Source organism: Onychomys torridus, chromosome 8 (genome assembly GCF_903995425.1).
Source record: "Onychomys torridus chromosome 8, mOncTor1.1, whole genome shotgun sequence".
In the NCBI taxonomy this organism is placed as follows: domain Eukaryota; kingdom Metazoa; phylum Chordata; class Mammalia; order Rodentia; family Cricetidae; genus Onychomys; species Onychomys torridus.
In genome coordinates this window covers 3,044,934-3,069,268 of record NC_050450.1, presented here as the reverse complement: position 1 = coordinate 3,069,268, position 24,335 = coordinate 3,044,934, and the positions used below count along the sequence as shown (strand labels likewise).

General features: G+C 39.5%; 1 protein-coding gene across 4 annotated transcripts in view; it reads left to right on the top strand.

Moving 5' to 3' along the window:
- Positions 1-24,335, top strand: part of Spidr (scaffold protein involved in DNA repair) — a 306,197-nt gene that overhangs the window by 203,956 nt on the left and 77,906 nt on the right. For 3 of the 4 annotated variants that reach the window (XM_036196155.1, XM_036196157.1, XM_036196154.1), the window contains exon 10: positions 553-800. The exons of the other annotated variant lie outside the window; for it this stretch is intronic. In XM_036196155.1, coding sequence (XP_036052048.1) covers positions 553-800 — 248 coding nt within the window. The remainder of the gene's footprint in view (positions 1-552; positions 801-24,335) is intronic. 4 annotated transcript variants of the gene reach the window in all.

Here is a 24,335-nt window from a genome sequence, read left to right as displayed (position 1 = left end):
TGTTTCACATCCTGCCTTAAAAGCTTTATGCTAGATCGCATTAGGCCATTTCTCTGTGCCTCAATTTTATCTATGAGAAGTTAGAGTCATTGTGAAATAAATATTAGTATGTAAAGAACAGAGTCTAAAAGATAACAAGTATTTCAAAAGTATCATTGGCTTATGATCCTTGATACTATTATATAGTTGTTGGGAGAATACATAAGTATGCAAATTAGCAGATCACATATTCAAGCACTTAATAAAATGACTCATTTGAATTAAACTGTATTCATTCTTTCTGGACAAACCAAAAAGGGAAACTGTCCCCATGAAGTAATTAATAGTAGGCCTGTCTACTTGGTACTGTTAGTAGAAAAAACTTTGCTGTGTAGCTCTTACCCTCCTCCACTCTTCAGCAGGATAGATGCTAGATCTACATGCTTCTCTTTATGTTATGTTTCTTTAGTGCACTGCCCAACGCTTTGGCAGTTACACCATGATGCTACTATTTTTTGACAGCATGACACTATAAGCCAAACTGAAACTACTCCTTTTGCATGTCTTGGACAGATTACATGTAGTGGCCTGGCCACTGGCACAGGCTGGACCCACGGCCATGACAAGACAGAGCAACATCTTGCAGTTGATGCTTCCCTGAGGGATTCTCTTCTGGACATTGTGGAAAGCCAAAGAGCAGGCCCATGGTCTGGAGTTGGGGTCCGAGTAGTAGTGCAGAGGGTTTATTCCCTTCTTAGCAGAGATGGTGCCAGGAGCCAACAAGGGCACACATTGGGACATGCAGATTCACCTGGAGCATGGTGAGTAGGAAACACAGGAAAGGGGTAGTACAACAGAGTTCCCAAGAAAGGGAGCTCTGCTCAGAAGAACTCTAGGGATTGTTCACAATATACAGAGGCTGCTTTCTATAATTTTTTTTCTTGCATCAAAATTTGGTACATATTTGTATTGCTCAGGGTTCTCTAGAGGAACAGAACTGATAGGATGAATGTGGGATTTATAAGAGCAGCTTACAGGCTGTGGTCCAGCTTTTCAAACAGTGGCTGCCTACCAATGGAAAGTCCAATAATCCAGTAGTCCATGGGGCTCATGTCTCATCTGGTCTTCAGTATAGCTGGAATTCTGAAGAAGTAGTATCTAATGTCACTGAAGGAATGAGGTTGCCCGGGAGAGTGAGGGCAAACAAAGAGCAAAGCTCCCTTCTTCCATGGTCTTTATATAGGATGCCAGCAGAAGGCATGGCCCAGATTAAAGGTGGATCTTTAGATTTCAAATGCTGTTGACAATGAAGATGAGCTACTGCAAGTGAAATGACCACGTATGACAATGTGCATTCTCATTGTAATTCATGGCCATTTTTTTAACTTTTATTGATTCTTTGTGGATTTCACATCATGCATTCTGATCCCAATTGTCTCCCTGTCCCCTCACATCCATCCTCTGTCCTTGCAACCCTCCCCCACAATTAAAACCAAATTTAAAAGAAAAATGAAAAACCAATCTAAACCAAATAAACAACAAAACAAAAGTAGAAGAAGCCGCAGTGTGGCGTGTTGAGTCACAGTTTACCGTTTAGTCCATTCATCTTTACTTGCAAATGTTCATTGCCGTGGTGCCTCTGGTTTCTGCTACACCACTCACTGACGTTCCTCTTGAATATCTTTTTGTCCTGTATCATGTAGATCCTGCCATTTTTTAATCTGTAGGTCTGTCCTCTTCACATGCTCCAACAGTTCATAGATTTGATGGATATTGGAGTGGGCCAAGTCAGCCCTGGCTCGGGGCCTGGGTGGTAGCTGGGTTAGTCAGTCCACCAGCCTTTCTCTCATGGTCACTACACTGGCAAGCTCTCCACCACCACCTCAGCTAGCTCACCCAGTGCAGCCTGCAGCAAGGAGTGGGGCCAGTTCTGCTTTCAGTTCCTCAGATCCAGGTCAACCACACATCACCAGGGCCAGCTCTAGAAAACAGTCCCTCACAGGTATACCCAGCTGCTTGGGTTTTAGTTAATTCCACATGTAATCAAGTAGCCATCACAATATAGTATATATAACAAAGGGTTTTGTCTCACTTATATTCAAAGTCTTATTAAATATGTTCATGGGCTGATGAATAGATTTAAAAACATGGTATGTCTGTCAGGCTACTGCCAGGCCCTGCCCTACCTGAAATTGTTGCATTCACTTTTACTTTCATAGGCTCATGTTATAGGAAGTAATACAAACTTAAGAAATATTTGTCTGAGTCTAGAAAAGCAATGATGTGGTTACTATACCTAAAATTACCATTACAGTATCAGTTCTTAAAAAACTGAGTATATGATGGCAATTTGACATTCTGTGACTGTGAGAGACTGCTATTTGAAGCAGTCTGAACAATTTATACTCTTACAGTCCCTCTTCTTTCTCGACAATTGGACTCCTGGAGCTCCACCTGGGACCTGGCCAAGGAACCACTTCCATCAGTTATTGGATGAGAGTTGCAGCACACCATTAGGGTGTTTGGCCATCTGATCACCAGACTAGGTCAGATCAGGCTTTCTCTCGACCATTGCTAGTAGTCTACAGTGGATGTATCATTGTGGATTTCTGGGGACCTCTCTAGCACTTTGCTTCATCCTGTTCTCATGTGGTCTTCATTTATCATGGTCCCTTTCTGTTCTTGATCCAGCTGGGATCTCCTGCTCCCCTAAGCTTTCTTTCCCCCGAGCCTTGCCCTTCATTACTCCCACTGTCGTCCAGGTTGTTCATGCAGATCTCATCCATTTCTCTGTCATTGGGTGATCCCTGTGACTTTCCTAGGGTCCCATTTTCTAGGTAGCCTCCCTGGAGTTGTGTAGCAGTCTAGTCATCTTTGTTTTACATCTAGTATCCTCCTATGAGTGAGTACATACCATGTTTGTCCTTCTGAGTCTGGGTTACCTCACTCAGGATGATATTTTCTAGATCCATCCATTTGCCTGCAAACCTCATGATGTCATTGTTTTTCTCTGCTGAGTAGTACTCCATTGTGTATATGTACCATATTTTCTTTATCCATTCTTCAGTTGAAGGACATCTAGGTTGTTTCCAGGTTCTGGCTATTACAAACAATGCTGATATGAACATAGCTGAGCAAATGCCCTTGTGGTATGATTGAGCATTCCTTGGGTATATGCCCAAGAGTGGTATAGGTGGGTCTTGGGGGAGATGGATTCCCAATTTTCTAAGGAAGCGCCATATTGATTTCCAAAGTGGCTGTCCAAGCTTGCATTCCCACCAGCAGTGGAGGAGAGTTCCCCTTGTTCCACATCCTCTCCAGCATAAGTTGTCTTCTGTGTTTTAGATCTTAGCCATTCTGACAGGTGTAAGAGTCATTTTGATTTGCATTTCCTGGATAATTAGGGATGTTGAGCAATTCCTTAAATGTCTGTCAGCCATTTGAGTTTCCTCTGTTGAGAATTCTCTGTTTAGTTCTATAGCCCATTTCTAAATTGGACTGTTGGGTATTTTGATGTCTAATTTCTGGAGTTATTTATATATTCTGGATATCAGCCCTCTGGATATCAGATGTGGGGTTGGTGAAGACCTTTTCCCATTCTGTAGGCTGTCACTTTGTTTTGTTGACTGTGTCCTTTGCTCTACAAAAGCTTCTCAGTTTCAACAGGTCCCATTGATTGATTGTTTCTCTCAGTGTCTGTGCTACTGGTGTTATATTTAGAAAGTGCTCTCCTATGCCAATGCATTCAAGACTACTTCCTACTTTCTCTTCTTTCAGGTTCAGAGTAACTGGATTTATGTTGAGGTCTTTGATCCACTTGGACTTAAGTTTTGTGCACGGTGACAGATATGGATCTATTTGCAGCCTTCTACACGTTGACATCCAGTTATGCCAGCACCATTTGTTGAAGATGCTTTCTTTTTTCCATTGTACAGTTTTGGCTTCTTTGTCAAAAATTATATGTTCATAGGTGTGCAGGTTAATGTCAGGGTCTTCAATTCGATTCCATTGGTCCACATGTCGATTTTTATGCCAGTACCAAGCTGTTTTTATTACTGTAGCTCTATAGTAGAGCTTGAGATCGGGGATTGTGATGCCTCTAGAGGTTGTTTTATTGTACAGGATTCCTTTGGTTATCCTGGGTTTTTTGTTTTTCCATATGAAGTTGAGTATTATTCTTTCCATGTCTGTCAAGAATTGTGTTGATAATTTGATGGGGGTTGCGTTGAATCTGTAGATTGCTTTTGGTAAGATAGCCATTTTTACTATGTTAATCCTGCCTATCCATGAGCATGGGAGATCTTTCCATTTTCCTCACATCTTCTTCAATTTCTTTTTTCAGGGACTTAAAGTTCTTGTCATATAAGTCCTTCACATGCTTAGTTAGAGTAACCCCAAGGTATTTTATATCATTTGTGGCTATTGTAAAGGGTGATGTATCTCTGATTTCCTTCTCAGCCTGTTTGTCTATTGTAAATAGGAGGGCTACTGATGTTTTTGAGTTGGTCTTGTATCCTGCTATGTTGCTGAAGGTGTTTATAAGCTGTATCAGTTCCTTGGTTGAATTTTTGGGGTCACTCATGTATACTCTGTTTGTGATGCTAATAGGATGTCCTGTGGTGATATGCATAGTGTGTGCCTTCACTATCCTATGCAGTAATTATTGTGTACTAGAAATGTGGCTAGTGTAACTAAGAAACTTGAATTTAAATTTTTATTCCATTATTTGTTTAGTGTGTGAACGTGTTTCTCTATGTGGGCATGTGCATGCTACTGCATGTGTATGGAAGTCAAAGTACAGTTTGTGGGAATCTGTGGTCTTACTGTTGCAATGGTCGTGGGGATTGAACTCGGACTTTGCCTACTAAGCTATCTCACCAACCCAGTAACTATTTTAAGTAGTCTCCTGTGGCTGAGGGCTGCCCTGTAGGAGTTTTATCAGCAAAGGCTATTCCCATGATGCAAAGTCCTTTGCTCAGAGGAGCCATGGAAGGCATGTCTTCATATTTAGGCCCTTTCTGTTTTATCTAGGTTTTTTGTTTTGTTTTTTCAAATGGCTATAGAAACCTCAGTAACTGAGGAGTTTATGTTAGAGCATTGGGCACAATTTTTAAATGTTATTTTTCTGGTGCTTTTGAATAGCCCTCCAAGCAACAGATTATAAATTGAAAGTATATATGCTGCTCATTGAACAATTGTGAACTGAACAGTCCCCTTGTTCTGGTGGTGCCTTCTAACTGCAGTGAGAATACATAGGGAGAACTTCTATATTGGTTCTGATTATCTCCAGTGGAATAGTATTCTATCTGAAAATATCATAAATGTTTAAAAATCCTATTGGGGGTCTAGAGTGAGAGAATAATTCATTGTATTTATAGATTCTTTGTATTTTACTCTGGGAATTTTAAATAAAATTATCAGACAGTTGTAGATTAGATACAGTTTTGTTTTATATTTTAGTTTTGCTTTAAAGAAAGGCATACAAATAAGGTGGTGACTAGTACCATCCTGCTAAAGATTTCCGTGCCCGATACTGAGCACACTCCTAGCACAAAGAGACAGTGGGCTCTGAGTCACCATGACACTGAAGTAATAACGGTGTGTCCTAAAAGCCATCCTTTGTGTTCTTCTTTGGTGCCTGTTGTACTTGTTGAGTGAAGAGAAGAAAATGCAAAGCTTTGAAAGTCTGGTAAGCTCATGCTTGTGTTTGGCATTATCTATGCTTTATGATCTTGCCATGACCTGAGAAATGAGAATATATTTTTGGAGGGTTGTTGGAAGACCAGGTGTAAACCTCAAAACTCAAAAAAATAACATCAGTTACTCAGTTGTGGTAAATATGGTATCTGTGTACAGTTTTTGTAGTCCATGTGTGATTGTAGATGATGAGACTAAATATTATTTCCTTTGCATGCATGACGTTCTGACTACACACAGGACAAAATGAGAAATGTAATGTAATATAAAGTCCTGAGATGGCCGAATGGAACTACCTCTATCCAGATTAATGCTGTCCTAGGGCAACAAGAAACTGGCCTCACCCTGTGATACTTGGTTGAACTGTGTAGGAAAATTAACTTTTGAGTATTTGGTCTTGGATTTGAGGACAGCACTACTGGTGCCTTGGGTATCTGAAGTTCTAATCATTAGTATTTTCTAGATTTGTTTATTGTGATCATGAGGCTTTGTAGTTTGTGAACCTTACCAGTATAGAAAGGGATTTATACCATACTAATTACTAGTATACTAATTCTTTGCATATGTTGTATATAGGTGTGTGTTTCTACATTCATATAATTATATATTAATACATATACTTGCCTTAGAGACACATTTTACCCTATGATTTCTTTTAGTAGTAGTAGTTGTGGAGGTTTTTTTTTTTTTTTTTTTTTTTTTTTTTTTTGTGTGTGTGTGTGTGTGTGTGTGTGTGTATGTGTATAACAGGATCCCCTGTAGCAAGGCTGTCCTTGAACTCACTGTGTAGCCAAGGATAACCTTGAATTCCACAGTTTTCTGTCTCAACTTCTCAAGTGCTGGGATTACAGTGGTTAAGAGCATTGGTTGCTCTTACAGAGAGCCAGTGTTCCATTTCTAGTACCCACATGATGGTTAACAACAATCTGTAATTCCAGTTCCATAAAATATGACTCCCTCTTCTGGCTCTGAAGTACATGGTTCACAAACACCACACAGGGAAAACATCCATACATTAAAAAGAAAGAAACTCTTCTACATAAATGTTTGTATGGTAGCATTACTCATAGTAATCTAAAACTAGAAGCCATATATACACTCTTAGGTAAAATCTTTTCTGTAGACCATTTTATTTCTTATAGATACATTTCTAAGTATATTTGGTGAGCTATATGATATTATTGTATTTACATTTTTAAAATACAGTGTTTTACAATTTTGCTATACAATTTTAAATTTCTGCCAACAGTGTACAGCCATTTGAGTTTTTCACGTGTTCTAGGGGTACACACCTGCAATCCAAGCACATGAAGGTCAGGGGATCTGAAGGCAGCCTGACCTAATAGGGAATATTTATCTCCAAAGGAAAAGGCGGGGCGGAGGTTGCTGGAGAGAAGACTCAAGGATTAAAAACACTGTCTTTCAGAGGACCCAGGTTCAACTCCCTGCACCCATATTGCAGCTCACTTTTGTCTGTAACTCTAGCTCCAGGACTTCTAACAGCCTCACTCAGACATCCAAAGGAAAGGAGATAAAATATTAAAAAATTAAATTTACATCTCTCCATATACTCACTAAAACATTCTACTCCCTCTAATTGTCCTTCCTCTCTTACCTTTTTTATTTTTTTAAATAAAAACTGTCTTAAAAGTATGAAATGGTATTTTATTGTAGCTTTGATCAGATTTCAAAATGATGTTGATCTTTTTATATGTTTTTTGCTCATTTTTATCTTTCTTTGATAAATATCTGTCTACTTGAGTTTTTTACTTACTTTAAAATTATATCATCTTTTTAAAAAATTCTTTTGAGAATTTAATGCATTGTGTTTTGTTACCCTCCCTTAACTCCTCTCGGATCATGCCTAGTTTCCACACTTGCTGGTCCTAGTTTGTTTTCTGTTGCTAGGATAAAGGCCATGACCAAAAGCAACTTGAGGTTGAAAGGGTTTATTTCAGCTTATAACTTATAGTCTTTCATGAAGGAAAAGTCAGACAGGGCAGGATCTCAAGGCAGGAACTGAAGCAGAGACTATTGAGGAATGCTTCTTACTGGCTTGCTCAGCCTACATTCTTATACCACTCAAGCCTACCTGCCCAGGATGGTACCTCCCACACCGTTGGCTGGGCTTTCCCATATCAATCCTTAATCAAGAAAATGTTTTACAAGCTTTCCTATAAGACAGTTTGATAGAGACATTTTTTTGAGATTCCTTATTTCCAGATGACCCTGGCTTGTATCAAATTAACAACAACAACAAAAAATTATTACACTATTTAACTTTTTTTCTCATTTTTTAAAAACAGACCTATGTGACCTAATTAGTGTTGCCTATATACTCTTGGGTGTGTGGCTGCACACAGGAGCATACTCAGTCTTAGAAAAAAAATAATGCTCCTTTTCCTGCCAACTATCAATTCCCAGTAGCTCCTCATGGAGTACTACTTATGGAATATCTTTCCCCCCTTTACTGGAATTCCATCTAGTTTGAGCTTGCATAGGTCTTGTGCACGCTGTCAGAACTGCTATGAATTCACATGTGCAATTGTCTTGTTGTCTGGAAAACTGTTTCATGGTAGTCATTTGTTTACCGATCTGGAGGCTATGGGATAGGAGAGAATGAAGTGATAAATGAGGTGGACTAAATTTTCATGCAAGTCAAATTTTATTCAGAGCATCAGACAATTTATACTCTGAGGCTTAAAAAGAATCACCTGAGTAAAATATACAATCACAAGGACAAGCTACACAAATGATTTTCCATAGGGGCATATAAACAAATAACAGTAACCAGTTGAAATTAATAATCTGAAGTAATCTCACTCATATCTGCTATACTTGGAAGGAGTACAAAAAAATTGCAAGAATAATTCTGTGATTTTGAAGAAACTGAGGTCATAAGACTTTTGTCTTGTTTTATTGAAGTTTTCTCATAGGCACTCAGAGTTCCTGTCATACAGCTCCAATCTTGGACTATGTTCCAAAAGTCATTCACTGCCTCTGGAGTTTACAGGCTACACTTTCTTCATCAATGATCCTTGAGCCTTGGTGGGAAGGAGTATGTTAAGATTTCCAATTTAAGGCTGAGCACTCGGAAGGCTCTTGTGTTCTATAATTTAGCTAGTTGTCGGTCACTGTGTTAATCCCCATCTTCTATAAAACAAAGCTTCTCTAATGAGGGTTGACTGATGCACTGTGGATAAGTCTTTAGGAATTCAGTAATTGTAGATTGTCCCCAAGACCTATATATTTCTTGCCAAAGGTTCTTGGCACCAATTTAGGTGGTAGATATGGGATTCAATTTGGTGAGCCGGGCTTAAATCTAATCAGAAAGTATTTCTTTACACCTATGACATTTATATCACTTTTGCACCAGTGAGCATATTTTGCCAGGCTGTTATTATAGATTTCAGGGTTCATAGCTAGATAAAACTGATTACTGTTCTTTTCCAGAAGCTTGCACAGCACCCTCCAAAACTATGACAGCTAGCCAGTAGGAGTGAAGCTTCCAGATTACTACTAGCTTCATTTCATCTATAACTAAAGTAAGTTGTGTTCAGCAGCAGGCTCTTACTTTTGAGTTCTGGGGCATAGCCAAGGACAATGGCAAATAGAACAATGGGTCTAGATATTGCTAGCAATTCCTGGAGTCTTCTTAAAGGGCAAAGGAATTTATTAGAAAAAGAAAACTAACTGTAGAGAACAGAGGAATTATTGCAGGGTCCTGGAAGGCTGAGGCACAATCCTGTGCTGTTCTTTCGCTTGGTCTGTCTCCAGCATCCAAAACCATGAAGGAGCGAAGAGAGAGCCTTATATGTGCATCCCAAGTCTTTTGGTATTTTTGAGACAGGGTTTCTCTGTGTAGCTTTGCGCCTTTCCTGGAACTCACTTTGGAGAGCAGGCTGGCCTCGAACTCACAGAGATCCACCTGGCTCTGCCTCCCGAGTACTGGGATTAAATGCATATGCCACCCACCCCCACCCACTCCCGGTGCATCCCAGGTCTTAAAGGTCCCCAAGCAGCCATGTCCCAGGGGCACGTACTTCAAGGTCATAAGCAGGTAAAACAATTACCTGCTACCACATTAGTGGTGGTGCTTCAAGGTCATAGCTAGAACAGCTACCCACTACATCTCCCCCTTTTGTTTAAATAAGAAAGTTCTAACCTGACACAAAACAATATACAATAGGAATGATTATCAAGTATTGTCCAAGAGAAATTAAGGGTAATGACCTAAACAAAATGGAACTAAAACCAACAAGAATAACATCAAACAAGAGACACATATTAAAATCCAGAAATGTCCAAAACATAGGTAAACGGCTTGTTATAGAGATTATTTCAAAAGTTTTTCTATCAGAAGAATCTGAATCTAGTACTTAGTATGTTCTAACTAAGATATGAGAAGGTTGGAACTGTAACTGTTAGTCTTCAACCCCATCAAAACCTGAGAAGAAATATAATAATACCTGAGAAAATGGGAAATGCACTAAAGCAATTTTCAAAAAATCTTGTGAGATTAGACAGAGACAGCTAGCAATCTGGACAGTCTCCTAAAGCTTCTCAGTACCTTTGGGGCATCTAATTTGGCTACAGACCTAGAATATCTGACAGATCATTGTCAGAAGCAGGGGAATTTTGAAAGACCATCTTACCCTGTCTTGGCAAGGCTAAGTAGTCACTTTTCCTTGTGTCCTACTTGTCCAGAAAGGACAGCATTCATACTGTCAGCACTTGAGGCAAGGACAGTTCTTGCCCAGCAAGCCATTTTGCACCAAGAAGAAGACAAACTTCCAAATGGATTGTCTTAGAAGCCCAACATTCTCTCGGGACTAGATTGGTGCTGCCAGGAGCAATCGTATCTCACAGCAACAGAATTCTAAGTTATCAAAACATTTAAATGCCATATTCTCTAGGTCTATGAAGTGTTTGAAGATTACCTATCCATTTGACCTACGTATCTGTAAATCTGGACAACCTAACTAATATAACTATAGAAATGACAAGCATAGGTAACTATGAATCTGTAATTCTTGTCTACCTAAATAACTTAAGGACTAAGGCTTCATATAAACACTGTAAACAGTCTGTGAACAGATGTACAGTAAAAGGATGATGACCTCAAAATTGTCAGAATACACAAAATATCTTAACAGAGGTAGAAATGTATAGTGCGATATGACAACAATCCTAAATATGTATCATTATATAAAATGTCCTAAACAGAGGTACATATGGTATGACAAATAGAATTTTACATTTGTATCAATTTACAAATTATCTTAAATAAGAATGTAAAAATAGTTTACATTTGTACCAATATATAAGAATCTATAACAGTGCAAATTATCTAAGGCTGATATTTTACTAAATTAGTTTACTAGTATACATAATAATCTACCTTAATATCCTATACCTATCCATTCCCCTATTTCTTTTCTTAAGGAGATTACTGAGTATAATTTTCCTTGTTCCACCCCCAAGTTTATAACCATTATCCATAACTCAGAGAATAATGAAAACTTTGGGAGAGGGGGCATCATTTTTTTTAGGATTGCTTCCTATTATTTAGGGGGCAATGGTATTTCTGTGGGGTCCTGTAAAAAAGCTCAGGTAGTTAGGTCTCAATAGGACTAGCTGCAGATTCTGCAGCCAGTCTCAGAGTAATGGGTAAAGTTGTCTGAGATTCTGGCTAGAAGTGTAGTATGATGGACCATCTCATCTTGGAACTGTCCTAGAGAGTTTTCAGTCCAAAGTTGATCATTGAAAAATGTTCATGGGTACCATGGCATCATTCTAGACTGGGTAGAATTGTTGTTGTGGGGCCCCATCTTCCTTCTGGAAGCTTCAGAGATTGCTATTGGAAAGACTTATTTTTTTATTGTGGAAAACGTGAACATTATTAATATCAAAATGGAAAGTTTAGATTTATTCTGGATAGAGAAAAAATTCTCCTCAAGCAAGCACAAGTATGGAAAGAAATAGAACCTTGACAACAATAGTCTCTAGATTATTGGTTTTCTTCTGTCCCACACCAGGCAGCTCTTCTGATATGAGACAGAATCTCTTAATTTTTTTTCTTTTAGCAATATTCTTGGGTTTAGATAAGAAGAGAGGCACATTCCAATTCCAAAGCAATCTTGAGTGTTTGATTGAATCAGGACCACAACTATTCTAGAGTTAAAGAGATAATGTTATTAGTCAGTGAGATATTACCCTGTGTATATTGGTACCAATAGGTCCTTCCCTTATGATGTAGACAACTGGGTATCCAAGGCCTTATGATTTCTGAAAGATGGATATTTCTATTATTCTGTAAACACAAAACAGAATCCTACCCTGACCCTTGTTTACTGAGTTTTTCTTACAACTTCTAGAGTTGTCACATCAGTGGATGAGCTATTACTTCTCCTCATTGAGGTTTCTCCTGTTCTAACAGAACTTTTACTAATTTTGTTGGCATCCACAGCTTTTCTTCTCCTGCAGAAACGAGAGCAAAACCCCTTCCCCAAAGAAGGACGTAACCTGGTTTCCATTCCAAAGTCAATATACCTTTGAAGTAAACTGACTGGTTTATCTCAGGAGTTTTTTCTGTTGTCTGATGTCTCTCTGCAGCTGTTGTTCCTTTCTCATCAGCATTGAGAAAGTTCAAGGTTAATAAAGCACTATGCAATCTATTTCTAGGGGTCATTGTTACCTCTTTCTATTTATTAGAATATCCTTTCAAGTTCAATTAGTTCTTTCTCTGACAGCTTGTCTTGTGTAATTGTATGGTATATCTATAATATGCTTTATATTATAATACGCAAAAAAACCTGTCTCATTCTACTTGAGACATATGCTGGGGCATTGTCTGTCTTAATTTGTACAAGTATTCCCATGATGGCCATAACTTCCAATAGGTGTGTAATCAAAGAATCAGCCTTTTCAGAACTCAAAGGAGTGGCCCATTGAAATCCTGAAAAAAAGTGTCAATGGCATGATGTACATATTTTAATTCTTCCAAATTCTATGAAATGAAACACAGCCATCTGCCAAATTTTATTTCTTTGTATACCTTTTGAATTGCTTTCTGCAGGCAAAGGAATTTGGTTATAAGTACATCTTTTTTGGTTTTTCGAGACAGGGTTTCTCTGTGTAGCTTTGCACCTTTCCTGGAACTCACTTGGTAGCCCAGACTGGCCTTGAACTCACAGAGATCCACCTGGCTCTGCCTCCCCAGTGCTGGGATTAAAGGCATGCGCCACCACCGCCCGGCGGAATTTGGTTATAAAAGGAACAAGTAGGGCATTGTTTTACAATTTCCTTGGCTTGTTGCCAAGTGATGGAGAACTCCTTCAAACCCTTGCTGTTTACGTGGTGTTTCTTTTGAAATTCTGAGGCTTCTAGCACATTACCTGTTGATAACTGATCAATCTCATCATTACCTTGTGTTAGAGGACCTGGCATACCTGTATGGGATCTGATATGTGTTATATATATATGATGTTCCCTATTTCTGATGATTTCCTGTAATTGTATAAATAGTGAAGTTAACTCTGTGTTATCAGGAATAAATTCAGCAGTTTCAATATGTAAAACAATTATCTGCATATTGAGAATCAGTGACTATATTGAGGGGTTCTGTGAAATCCATTTGTACCATAAAAGTGGCATACAGTTTTGCCTTTTGTACAGAATAATAGAGGATTTAACTACTTAAGTCTCCTGATTTATATCCTGCCTTCCCTGATTTATTTGTATCAGTATAGAATGTGCAGACTCCAGAGATTGGCTTTTACTGTATAATGTGAGGAAGGACTCATTCAGTTCTTTTTATGAATTCTATTCCCTTGTTTTGTGGATAACAATTGTCAATCTCTCCCAGAAAGTTACTTCAGGCTCTTCGCCAGTATTCATTATCTTTCCATAAAGAGGAAATCTCTTCATTTGTTAAAGGCATTAGAATTTTGCTGGGTCCATTCCTGTCAATTGATCAAGTCTTAATTTTCCTTTTAGAATCAAATCAGAGACCTTTTCTACATAAGTCTTTAACTTCTTACACGGTTTATGTGGTAGAAATATCCATTCCAATATAATATCTTCCCCGTGCATCAAAATCCCTGTGGGAGAGTGTCTAGAGGGAATTATGACTAGAATGCAGTTAAGTTCTGGATTCACACAATCCACATGTACCTCTTGTATTTTCTTTTCTACTAGAGCCAATTCCTTCTCAGCTTCAGCTGATAATTCTCTTGGACTGTTTAAGTCCTTGTCCCCTTTTAGGGTATTGGCCAAATTTACTCGTCCATCTTCAGGTATTCCAGTGATGGTCTGCAAGTTGGAAATGCTTCCTAACACTTTTTGAAAATCATGAAGAATCTACAATCAATCTCTACTGGGTTGTACCTTTTGAGGTCTAATTTTTTGGAGATATATCTTATATCCTAAGTAATTAATAGAATTTCCTCATTGTATCTTTTGGGAAGTAATTTCTAGTCCCCAGTGATGCAAAACTTTCTTTACTTCTTCAAACATGTTTTCTAAGGTACCTAACTTTGGATCAGCTAATAAGATATCATCTATATGAGCTATGGATTTTGGAAATTTCTAACAAATTTATTTCAAAAGGTTTTTTTCACAAAATATTGACACAGGGCAGGGCTATTTAACATTCCCTGTGGGAGGACATTCTATTGATATTTCTTGACTGAATGGAAATTATTATTATTAGGTATTGTGAAGGCAAATTTTTTTTCTATCCTTTTCATGTAATGGTATGGTAAAGAAACAGTCTTTTCATTCAATAACTAATATAGTCCATTCTTTGGGTAACAGCAAGAGTAAGGAGAAGGGTATCCCATTCTATAGGAAGCCCATAGCCTGAATTAATTTATTAATGTCTCTCAGATCTGTCTTCAGTCTCTATTTTCTAGATTTCTTCTTAATAACAAATACAGGAGAATTCCAAGAGCTGGTAGTTTCTTCAATGTGTTGAGCATTTAACTGCTCCTGAACCAGCTGTTCTAACTCTTATAGTTTCTCTTGTGTCATAGGCCACTGTCCAACCCAGCAAGGTTTATCCATTAGCCATTTTAAAGATAGAGCCGTGGTACTTCTGAGTGCAGCGGCAGTTGTGCTCTGTTTATATACAGCCTGAATGGTTGTTGACCGTTTTTTTATAGAATCTTATAATATTATTTCCAGAAACATGAATTGGTCTGTATTCCCTTTCTGAGATTGGAGGGATTTTAATCTGGGTATTCCATTGCTGTAACAGATCTTGGCCCCAAAGATTCACTGCTACATTTTGCACATATGGCTTCAGCCTTCCTCTCTGTTCTTCTGGCTCTGTGCATTCATCCCATCTTGAACTTTGTTTTACCTGAGATAGGGTTCCAATCCCTAGTAGTTGGACATCTACCCTTCGAAGAGGCCAATTTGGATGCCATAATTTTGGGGCAAGTTTAGTGATGTCTGCACCTGTGTCTACCAGGCCTTCTAGAACATCACCATCAATTCATACTCTAAACTTTGGTTTGTTCATTTATGGAAGTCTGCTAAAATATTTGTTTTATAATTTTTTTTAATTTTTTGATCCACCTATCAGAGCTGTTCATTCTTTACATTAGACACTGGGTCATTTAATTGCCCTGGAGAGAAATTTCATCCACAGTGACTGGAAATGTTTGGACCACATTCAATTTTGGAGCCTCCAAAAGGCTTCCCCAAGTGTTTCTCACTGGTAAAGTGTTGCCTTATAGATCTATTATTAATCTATTTTCATTGGTCCAATGTTGGCCTTTGCCACATCTTCTGCATAATCCAGAAGTTTGAGGTGTCCCATTTGGGTTATTTCTAGGTGAAGCATTGCTTCTAGGCATACCTTGTGTACAATTTCTTCTCATATGACCTGGTGTTAAACAGTTAAAACATTTGGTACCTTGAGGCCTCCTTCCACCTCTGAAAATCACCTCTCCTATCCATGTCTCATTACCATAGTTAAGAGACTCAACACTGTTTATATATTGAATCTATTCTTCCAACAATCCTGACCTGACCTTTAAAGTTGTAAGTATTCTTTTGCATTCTGTATTAGCATTATCAAAAGCCCAGGTTTGAGTTAATACTTGTCTTAATCCTTGGTCCAATACCATCTTGTTTACATGTGTTCAACCTCTGTAAAATATCAGTAAGAGGTTCTTTTGGCCCTTGGAAAACCTTTGTATATAGCTCAGTTGGTTTCCCTGGTTCTAGATTTTTTTTCCCCAAGCATTAGCGCTGCTGTATGGTATAGGGATATTGTATGCTCATCAGAGGTAATTTGTACATTTATATTAGCAAAATGGCCCTCACCAAGAATTTGATCTTGGGAGATCTCTAAACTTCTGATCTTACTTTGGTGTTCAAGGATTTTAGCTTCTTCTCTCAACCAGCTTTTCCATTGAATTACATTAGAATACAACTGCTGGCTGTATTCTATGACAGCTGAGATGAACAGATTCCAGTCATCTGGCATTATTCCATGTGTAGAAAACCATGTATTTAACATCTGTTTTACATATGTTGAATATATTCCATAGGTGACTACCACTTCCTTAATTTTTTAAACCTCTCATATGAATAGGTTGCCAAATGTATTATTGCATGTATGACTCAGGATGTTCATCATCTGCTAGTTTCTCATGGATGGTGACAGGATAAGCCATTTTATAAGAGTCATCTGGTGATGTTAGACTTGTATGGCCTTGCCCTTCTGCTTATTAGTTTCTTTGTTATCTTGACTGACTCTTCCAGAGCTTGAAATTGATTAACTACCACCCATTGCAGCATTTGAACCTCCTCTGCTGTAAAGGATTCTAGAGATTTCATGGAAAAATACAATTTTATGTGTTCATCTGAAACATATGATTCCATAGACTTTATTCTATCAATTAGTGATCATCTTTCCTCCTTATAAATTACCTGAATGATATTAAGATTGCTCTGAAGAGTTATTATTTTATCCATTAAGTACTCATATTTATTGTCAATAGAATTAAATCTATTAAGATTGCTCTGAAGAGTTATTATTTTATCCATTAAGTACTCATATTTATTGTCAATAGAATTAAATCTATTTGTCCAGTTATTATTAATAGACTGAAGTTCTTGTGGTAAGATAGCAGATTCCAAAGAAAGAATCCATTTTCTTATATCCTCATTAGTACTCTGCAAAGCCTGAAGCCGATGTGGTAAATTAGTAGATTCCAAAGGAAGAATCCTTCTATTTAAGTCCTCATTGCCAGTTTTTAAAGCCTGAACTTCTTGTGGCAAATTAGCAGATTCAATAGAAAGAATCCTTTTGTTTAAGTCTTCATTACTATATTGTAAAGCCTGTATCAGTCCCTTTAATGTCTCATTTTTACTGTTATTATTAAGCCAATTTTTCAATGATAAGATGTGAATCACTGTGCTAGTTGCCATTAGTGAACATCATATATGTCACAGGAATATTGTATATGTCCTGTAAATTTTCATTTATAGTGCAAACAAAAAAGTTTTTAAATTCCTGAGATGTGATGGTTTCTGCCATTTTTTTTAAAGAAATACTCAAAATTTGTCTAGAAAAATTTTATCACTTTGTATTTATTAATCTGTTTAAGGTGTTAAATTATTGAGTAATTTTACCTTAGATGAAATCCTTAAGAGCTGGTGTCCCGGTTCTGGTGACTGTTTTTGGGTGTAGTCACAATGTTCCACTCACAGGTGTCATAGGTGAAGTACTAAAGCAGATCCTGAAGCTGTTTTAAGGCCCTGCTACCTGTACTTCCTGTCATGGTGGCTCGTAACTTGGAATTGTGAGCTAAGTGAGTGCTTTTAACCCCACGTTCTTTTTGTGAGTGTTCCCCCCGCCACGTTCTTTTTGTTAACAAATGTTATAGCACCAGAAATTAGATTAGGAGAAAGCACGAGGCTTCTTCAAAGAAAAATATAGTATTTATAGAGATGTTAGTTAAGGGGATAATGGGAAAAACAAGGTGTACTATGACTAACTTGAAAATGATGTTGGGAAGACAGGATTGGGGAGAGGGTGTAAAACAATTGGACTTCAAGTCAGAAATTTACCACTTCAGTGGAAATTCACATAACTGCTATGCCTCCACCTGTGAGAGATTGGCTTTCAGAGGACTGACATAGCTGGAGTTTTTCTGGTTCTGCCTGGCTCACAGTCAGGACAGATCTCTCACCCGCCAGTCCCACAGCTGCTCAGACCCAACCAAGTAAACACACAGAGACTTATATTGTTTACAAACTGGCCGTGGCAGGCTTCTTGTTATCTACTTCTTCTATCTTAAATTAACCCATTTCTATAAATCTATACTTTGCCATGTGGCTTGAGGCTTACCAGTACCTTACATCTCCCTTGTCATGGCAGCATCTGGCAGTGTCTCTGCCTCAGCCTTCCACTTCCCAGAATTCTCTTCTCTGCTTGTCCCACCTATACTTCCTGCCTGGCTACTGGCCAAGCAGTGTTTTATTTATTAACCAACTAGAGCAACACATTTGACCTACAGAACATCCCACAGCAGACTGATGTAAAAATGAGCCAAAATGAGGCAGAGGAAAACTGCTGCTGACCACTGACCACTTCTCCCCATCAGGGCTGTGGCCCCTCGGCTCCCTTGCTGTATGCATAGGATGGATGTGAAACAAGACCCCTGGTGGAAGGTTTTACCAGAGGATGGAATTCTGCTTAGTCATGGGTAGAGAGATGACTCAGCAGTCAGCTTCTGCCCTGCAAACCAGTGACTCAGGCATTGAATATCAGCCCTTAGGTGCCAAGGAAAAAACTTATACTGCTCACTAAATAATGCTTACCACTTATTCAAAACTGTGAAAAAAATACCAGTGCACGTCCCTAAATTTTAAGTTGATATTTCAAATATATTAAAAGGCAAGATTAGATTAAATTCTATGATAATGAAATAATTCACACACTCTCTTCATTTTAATCTTGACCTTGCTCAGGAGTCATGTCTAGCACAATATGAAATAGGAAAAAAGTTATGAATACATGTTTTTTTTTATCAACAAACATTGTGGCCCATAGCAGGGTAGGGCATCCTCATAGCACACAACAGTCCATGAGTAACATGAAAAACTGGTAGACAATCACAACAGTCCCATACAGTACTAAAAGCCGGGGCTTCATTTACCATGTAAAGATAGTGACTGCTCTTCAGAATGCTTTCTTTTGGAAGGTAAGTCAACAAGAAATTATTTGCCTTAAGAATTTAGAATAAGGTATGGTGGCATACTTTCAATCTTAGCTCTTGAAAACATCAAAAGATCAAGGCCAGCTTGGGCTACATAGCTAGTACCTATCTCAAAGCAACAAAAAACATACAAAGAATTTACAATATGTACTAAGGTATTACCTGAACTCAAACTTAATAATACTTTAAGTTTAAGAAATGACTCTCCCCATATTGTGGCACATGCCTGTAGCCCCAGCACCCTGGAGGCTGAAGCAGAAGAGTCAAAATTTTGATGCCACCCTGTGCTATAAAACCTGTGCTCTATGTTTAAAAAAATCAACCTGGGCTGCAGAGATGACTCGAAGGTTAATGGCACTAGCTGCTTTTCCAGAGGACCCAGGTTCAATTTCCAATACCTACATGGCTTCTCACAATGGTCTGTAACTTCAGTTCTGAGGGATTTGGTGCCTCTGTGGGTACCAGGCACATACACGATGCCCAGACATACATTCAGGCAAAACACCCATACACATAATTTGATTTTTTTTTTTTTAATCAAAGAACCTGGGAACTAGGTTCAGTTGGTAAAGTGCTTGCTTGCTCTGCAAGCATGAGAATCAGAGATCAATCCCTCAGTTGCCCCTGTATTACCAACACTGGAGGGAGATAAAGACAGTAAGACCTCTGGGGTTCCTTAGTCAGCCAGTCTAGCCTGCACAGCAGAGCCCCAGGCTCAGTGAGAGACTCTGTCTTAAAATCAAGGTGAGTCCTGAAGAACGACAGTGGAGGGCAACTGCTTACCTGTACTCATGTGCAACACACACACACACACACACACACACACACACACACACACACCACACCGCACACACGCGCACACACACACCACACACACGCACACACACATACACACACACGCGCGCACACACACACACACACACCACACCGCACACACACCACACACACGCGCACACACACACATACACACACACGCGCACACACGCGCACACACACACACCACACCGCACACACGCACACACACACACCACACACACGCGCACACACACACATACACACACACGCACACACACATACCACACCACACCACACACACACCACACACATACCACACACACACACACACACACACACACACACACACACACACACACACGAAGAAAACATTGGAGTACATGTCTATAATCCCAGCAATCAGGAGCTGGAGACAGAAAGAACAGCAGTTCTATACCATCCTCCATTTCACAGCAAGTCTGAGGCCAATCTGGGATACATGAGACCCTTTCTCAAAAGAGAGAAAGGAGAAGAGAGGGCAGAGAAAAGAAGGGGAGACAGGAAATAGATTTCTAAGTGTACTTTTGCCTTTGAAATTTTTCTGTCTCCTTCTTGTTGCTGAACTAAAGCCATGATCTTCAGGAGAAAAAATGGCTTGTATATTACCAGACCATATCAGACTCCCAGCCCATCCACTAGTGCTTGGCAAATCCTTTGCACATACTGTTCAGTAAACACGTCAGGGAACCAGACCCAGCCAGTTCGTTCACTGAGAGCCTTTGGAAAGGGTTGTCTTAGTGCAACCTTGACGTGGGAGAAGTTGAGAAGTGAGCATTTGTGTTTTCATTAGTTCTTTTTATAACAGTGAACCAGCTGTAGCTGGTTAACAGGGGCGGGACTGCCTGTGAGGCTGCAGGGTTCTTACGCATGCTAAAGGACTGCTGAGGAAACCGGTTTTATTACTCATGATGCCACTAGTGGTGTTTACATAAAGTCACTCGTGCAGTCATGCGCTGTGACTGAGAATGTCCTGGTTAATATGCCCTGGATGCTATTCCACTCCATACTGCAAAAACAAACCAAAGACTCCAAAATGTAGACCACTTCCTATTAAACCAGTCATCCTTGGACAATGCACGCAAGCAGAGCTAAATCCTGGCTACCAAGGACTTTTTTCCTTTCAGTGTTTTAGATCAAGTGGAGAAAGTCATTTTTGTTCCAAACACAACTAGGAATCACATTTGTGGCATAGAGAATAATTTACCAACTATTTCTAAGTTAAACAGAATCATGCATATTACTATGGCCTTCCCTAGGTAAACTGCCTGAAGGCAAAAAAATAACTTTATAAATCATTAATTTAGGATGCATTAGTACTGTTCATAAAAATATGTATTTTTATTTCTATGTAACAAAGTGAAAATAAGAAGTGAAAACCCTTTTTAATAATTTTTTTATTAATTCCTTGGGTTTTTCACATCATGCATTTTAATCCTACTCATCCCATTCCTTCCATATCTACCTTCTATCCCTGTAGCCTCCCTCCCAAAATAAAATAAAATTAAAATTTAAAAAAAGAAATACTTCGCTCCTCTGTTCCATCTTGCCCACCTCTCCATCACATATTGATTCATTGTAGTGGGATTGGGAGCTGCGGTGTGTCATGTAGTATATCCTTTAGTCTAAGCAGCTTTACTTTAAATGTTGATTTCAGTAAATCATCAGTCTGGTTCAAGGCCTCTGGCTTCTGCTACACCATCAATGCTGGATCCTCCTCAAGACTCTTCTCAGATACCCTGCTGTCGTCCCAGGCTTTCATGCACTCCAGCAAGTCATAGATGGGGTAGATGTTGGGGTGGGCCAACTCAAGCTGCATGTGGGCTTGAGTGGTAGCTGGGTTGGTAAGCTCAGACCTCCACAAGAAGACACACACACACACACACACACACACACACACACACACACACACACGAGGTGCAGGACCAGCTTGCCCTTGTGCTCACCCTAGACATCAGGGCCAGCCCTCCCATGAAGGGTGGAAACCTTTTAAATAAGGTTTATTAGTTTTTTGTGTGATGTGTTTAGAGATTAAAGGATGAGCCAATTTAGACAATAATTCTTTTGTTTGTTTGTTTTTAGATCGGTAGGAAATGTCTTGTTGACAGCCCAAAGCTTTTTTTTTTTTTTCTCTCTTTTTTTAATTTATTGTATTTGTGCTTTAATTTTACACATCAGCCATGGGTTCCCCTGTCCTCCCCCCTCCCGCCCCCATCCCCACCTTCCCCCCAGCCCCTCCCCTCCATTCCCATCTCCTCCAGGGCCAAGACTACCCTGGGGATTCAATTCAACCTGGTGGATTCAGTACAGGCAGGTCCAGTCCCTCCTTCCAGGCTGAGCAAAGTGTCCCTGTGTAAGCCCAAGGTTACAAACAACCAGCTCATGCACTAAGGACAGGTGCCAGGTCCCACTGCCTGGGTGCCTCCCAAACAGTTCAAGCTATTCAATTGTCTCACTTATCTGGAGGGCCTGATCCAGCTGGGGACTCCACAGCCTTTGGTTCATAATTCATGTGCTTCCATTTGTTTGGCTATTTGTCCCTGTGCTTTTCCAATCTTGGTCTCAACAATTCATACTCTTACAGTCCCTCCTCTTTCTCGACAATTGGACTTCTCCACTGCTGGTGGGAATGCAAGCTTGTACAGCCACTTTGGAAATCAATATGGCGCTTCCTTAGAAAATTGGGAATCCATATCCCCCAAGACCCACCTATACCACTCTTGGGCATATACCCAAGGAATGCTCAGTCATACCACAAGGGCATTTGCTCAGCTATGTTCATATCAGCATTGTTTGTAATAGCCAGAACCTGGAAACAACCTAGATGTCCTTCAACTGAAGAATGGATAAAGAAAATATGGTACATATACACAATGGAGTACTACTCAGCAGAGAAAAACAATGACATCATGAGGTTTGCAGGCAAATGGATGGATCTAGAAAAAAAAATCATCCTGAGTGAAGTAACCCAGACTCAGAAGGACAAACATGGTATGTACTCACTCATAGGAGGATATTAGATGTAAAACAAAGATGATTAGACTGCTACACAACTCCAGGGAGGCTACCTAGAAAACGGGACCCTAGGAAAGACACAGGGATCACCCAATGACAGAGAAATGGATGAGATCTACATGAACAACCTGGATGGCAGTGGGAGTAATGAAGGGCAAGGTTTGAGGGAAGGGAGGCTTGGGGGAGCAGGAGATCCCAGCTGGATCAAGAACAGAAAGGGAGAACAAGGAATAATAGACCATGATAAATAAAGACCACATGAGAACAGGATAAAGCAAAATGTTAGAGAGGTCCCCAGAAATCCACAATGATACATCCACTGTAGACTACTAGCAATGGTCGAGAGAAAGCCTGATCTGACCTCGTCTGGTGATCAGATGGCCAAACACCCTAACTGTCATGCTGGAACTCTCATCCAATAACTGATGGAAGTGGATGCAGAGCTCCTCGGCCGGGCCCCAGGTGGAGCTCCAGACAGCTCAAAGCTTTACACACACACACACACACACACACACACACACACACACACACACACACACGCACACGCGCACTGCTCCTTCCCCGTGAATAGGTTCAGGCAGTGCCTTCCTGCAGGGTAGGGAAGAGAGACATGGACAGTGCCTGCTTCCTTGAAGGCAGCACCCTTCTCTCCCTCCAGGTCAATGTTGGAGTCCAGGTGGCAAGCCCCTCTGGGAAGGAAAGACTCCCCTTGAACACTTACTTTGATGCAGGCTACAGGTGGGGAAGGCCTCACCCAGCTCTTTAGGACACAATCCCACCCCCAAACTCCTGGGTCCATTGTCCATGCTGGAAACTGCAAGTGCAGAACAGGGGTGTGCAATTTAGTCAATATTTTTAAGTAGCAAAGAATCTGTAGGGTTTGGCTATTTTGTGACTCACTCTCATTGTTCACAAAGAGAGCTTAGTCCTTTGGAAAAAAGTGCTTATTGGGTAATTTGTGAAAAATAGAAGGACTTGAATTCTTTCTCTGAGAGTGGCAGCCAGTGTGTGAAGAGAAGCAGCCACTTCAGTTCAGTTACTTGAGGGAAATTTTTACTCTTCTAATGTTTTCATTCCCATTCATGAACAGTATTATAAATAAGTTAGTAATGCATATGTTAGGGTGGAAGTGGGGCCTCAGCTATTCCCATTACCGTCCTATAGAAATAGTTCGAAGTTAAATGAGGTAGAAAGGTGAATTGGCTGGACTACAGTAAGTCTTGATATTTTTGTTTTTCATATATAACATAGGCAAATACAGTATTTAGATTTGACAAGCCATACATTTTCTCCATTGTCAACACATCTAAAGCAGCCATAGAAATAATACATAAATAGATGCTCACTGCTGTGAATCAGTAAAAGTTTACTGCAAAAAGGTAGCAGGGAGAATTGGTTCTACAGAATGTAATTTGCCAACTCCTGGTCTGTATAAGTAGGGAGATGTCTTGACATCTATGCTTTCCTTTGTACTGGCAATAAGGAGAGGATGTTTTCAGCCACTGTTGTAGGTACAACTCCGATGTTACATACTGTATTTCAAAACATCAATGGAAGGTATAAGTATGGACTTTT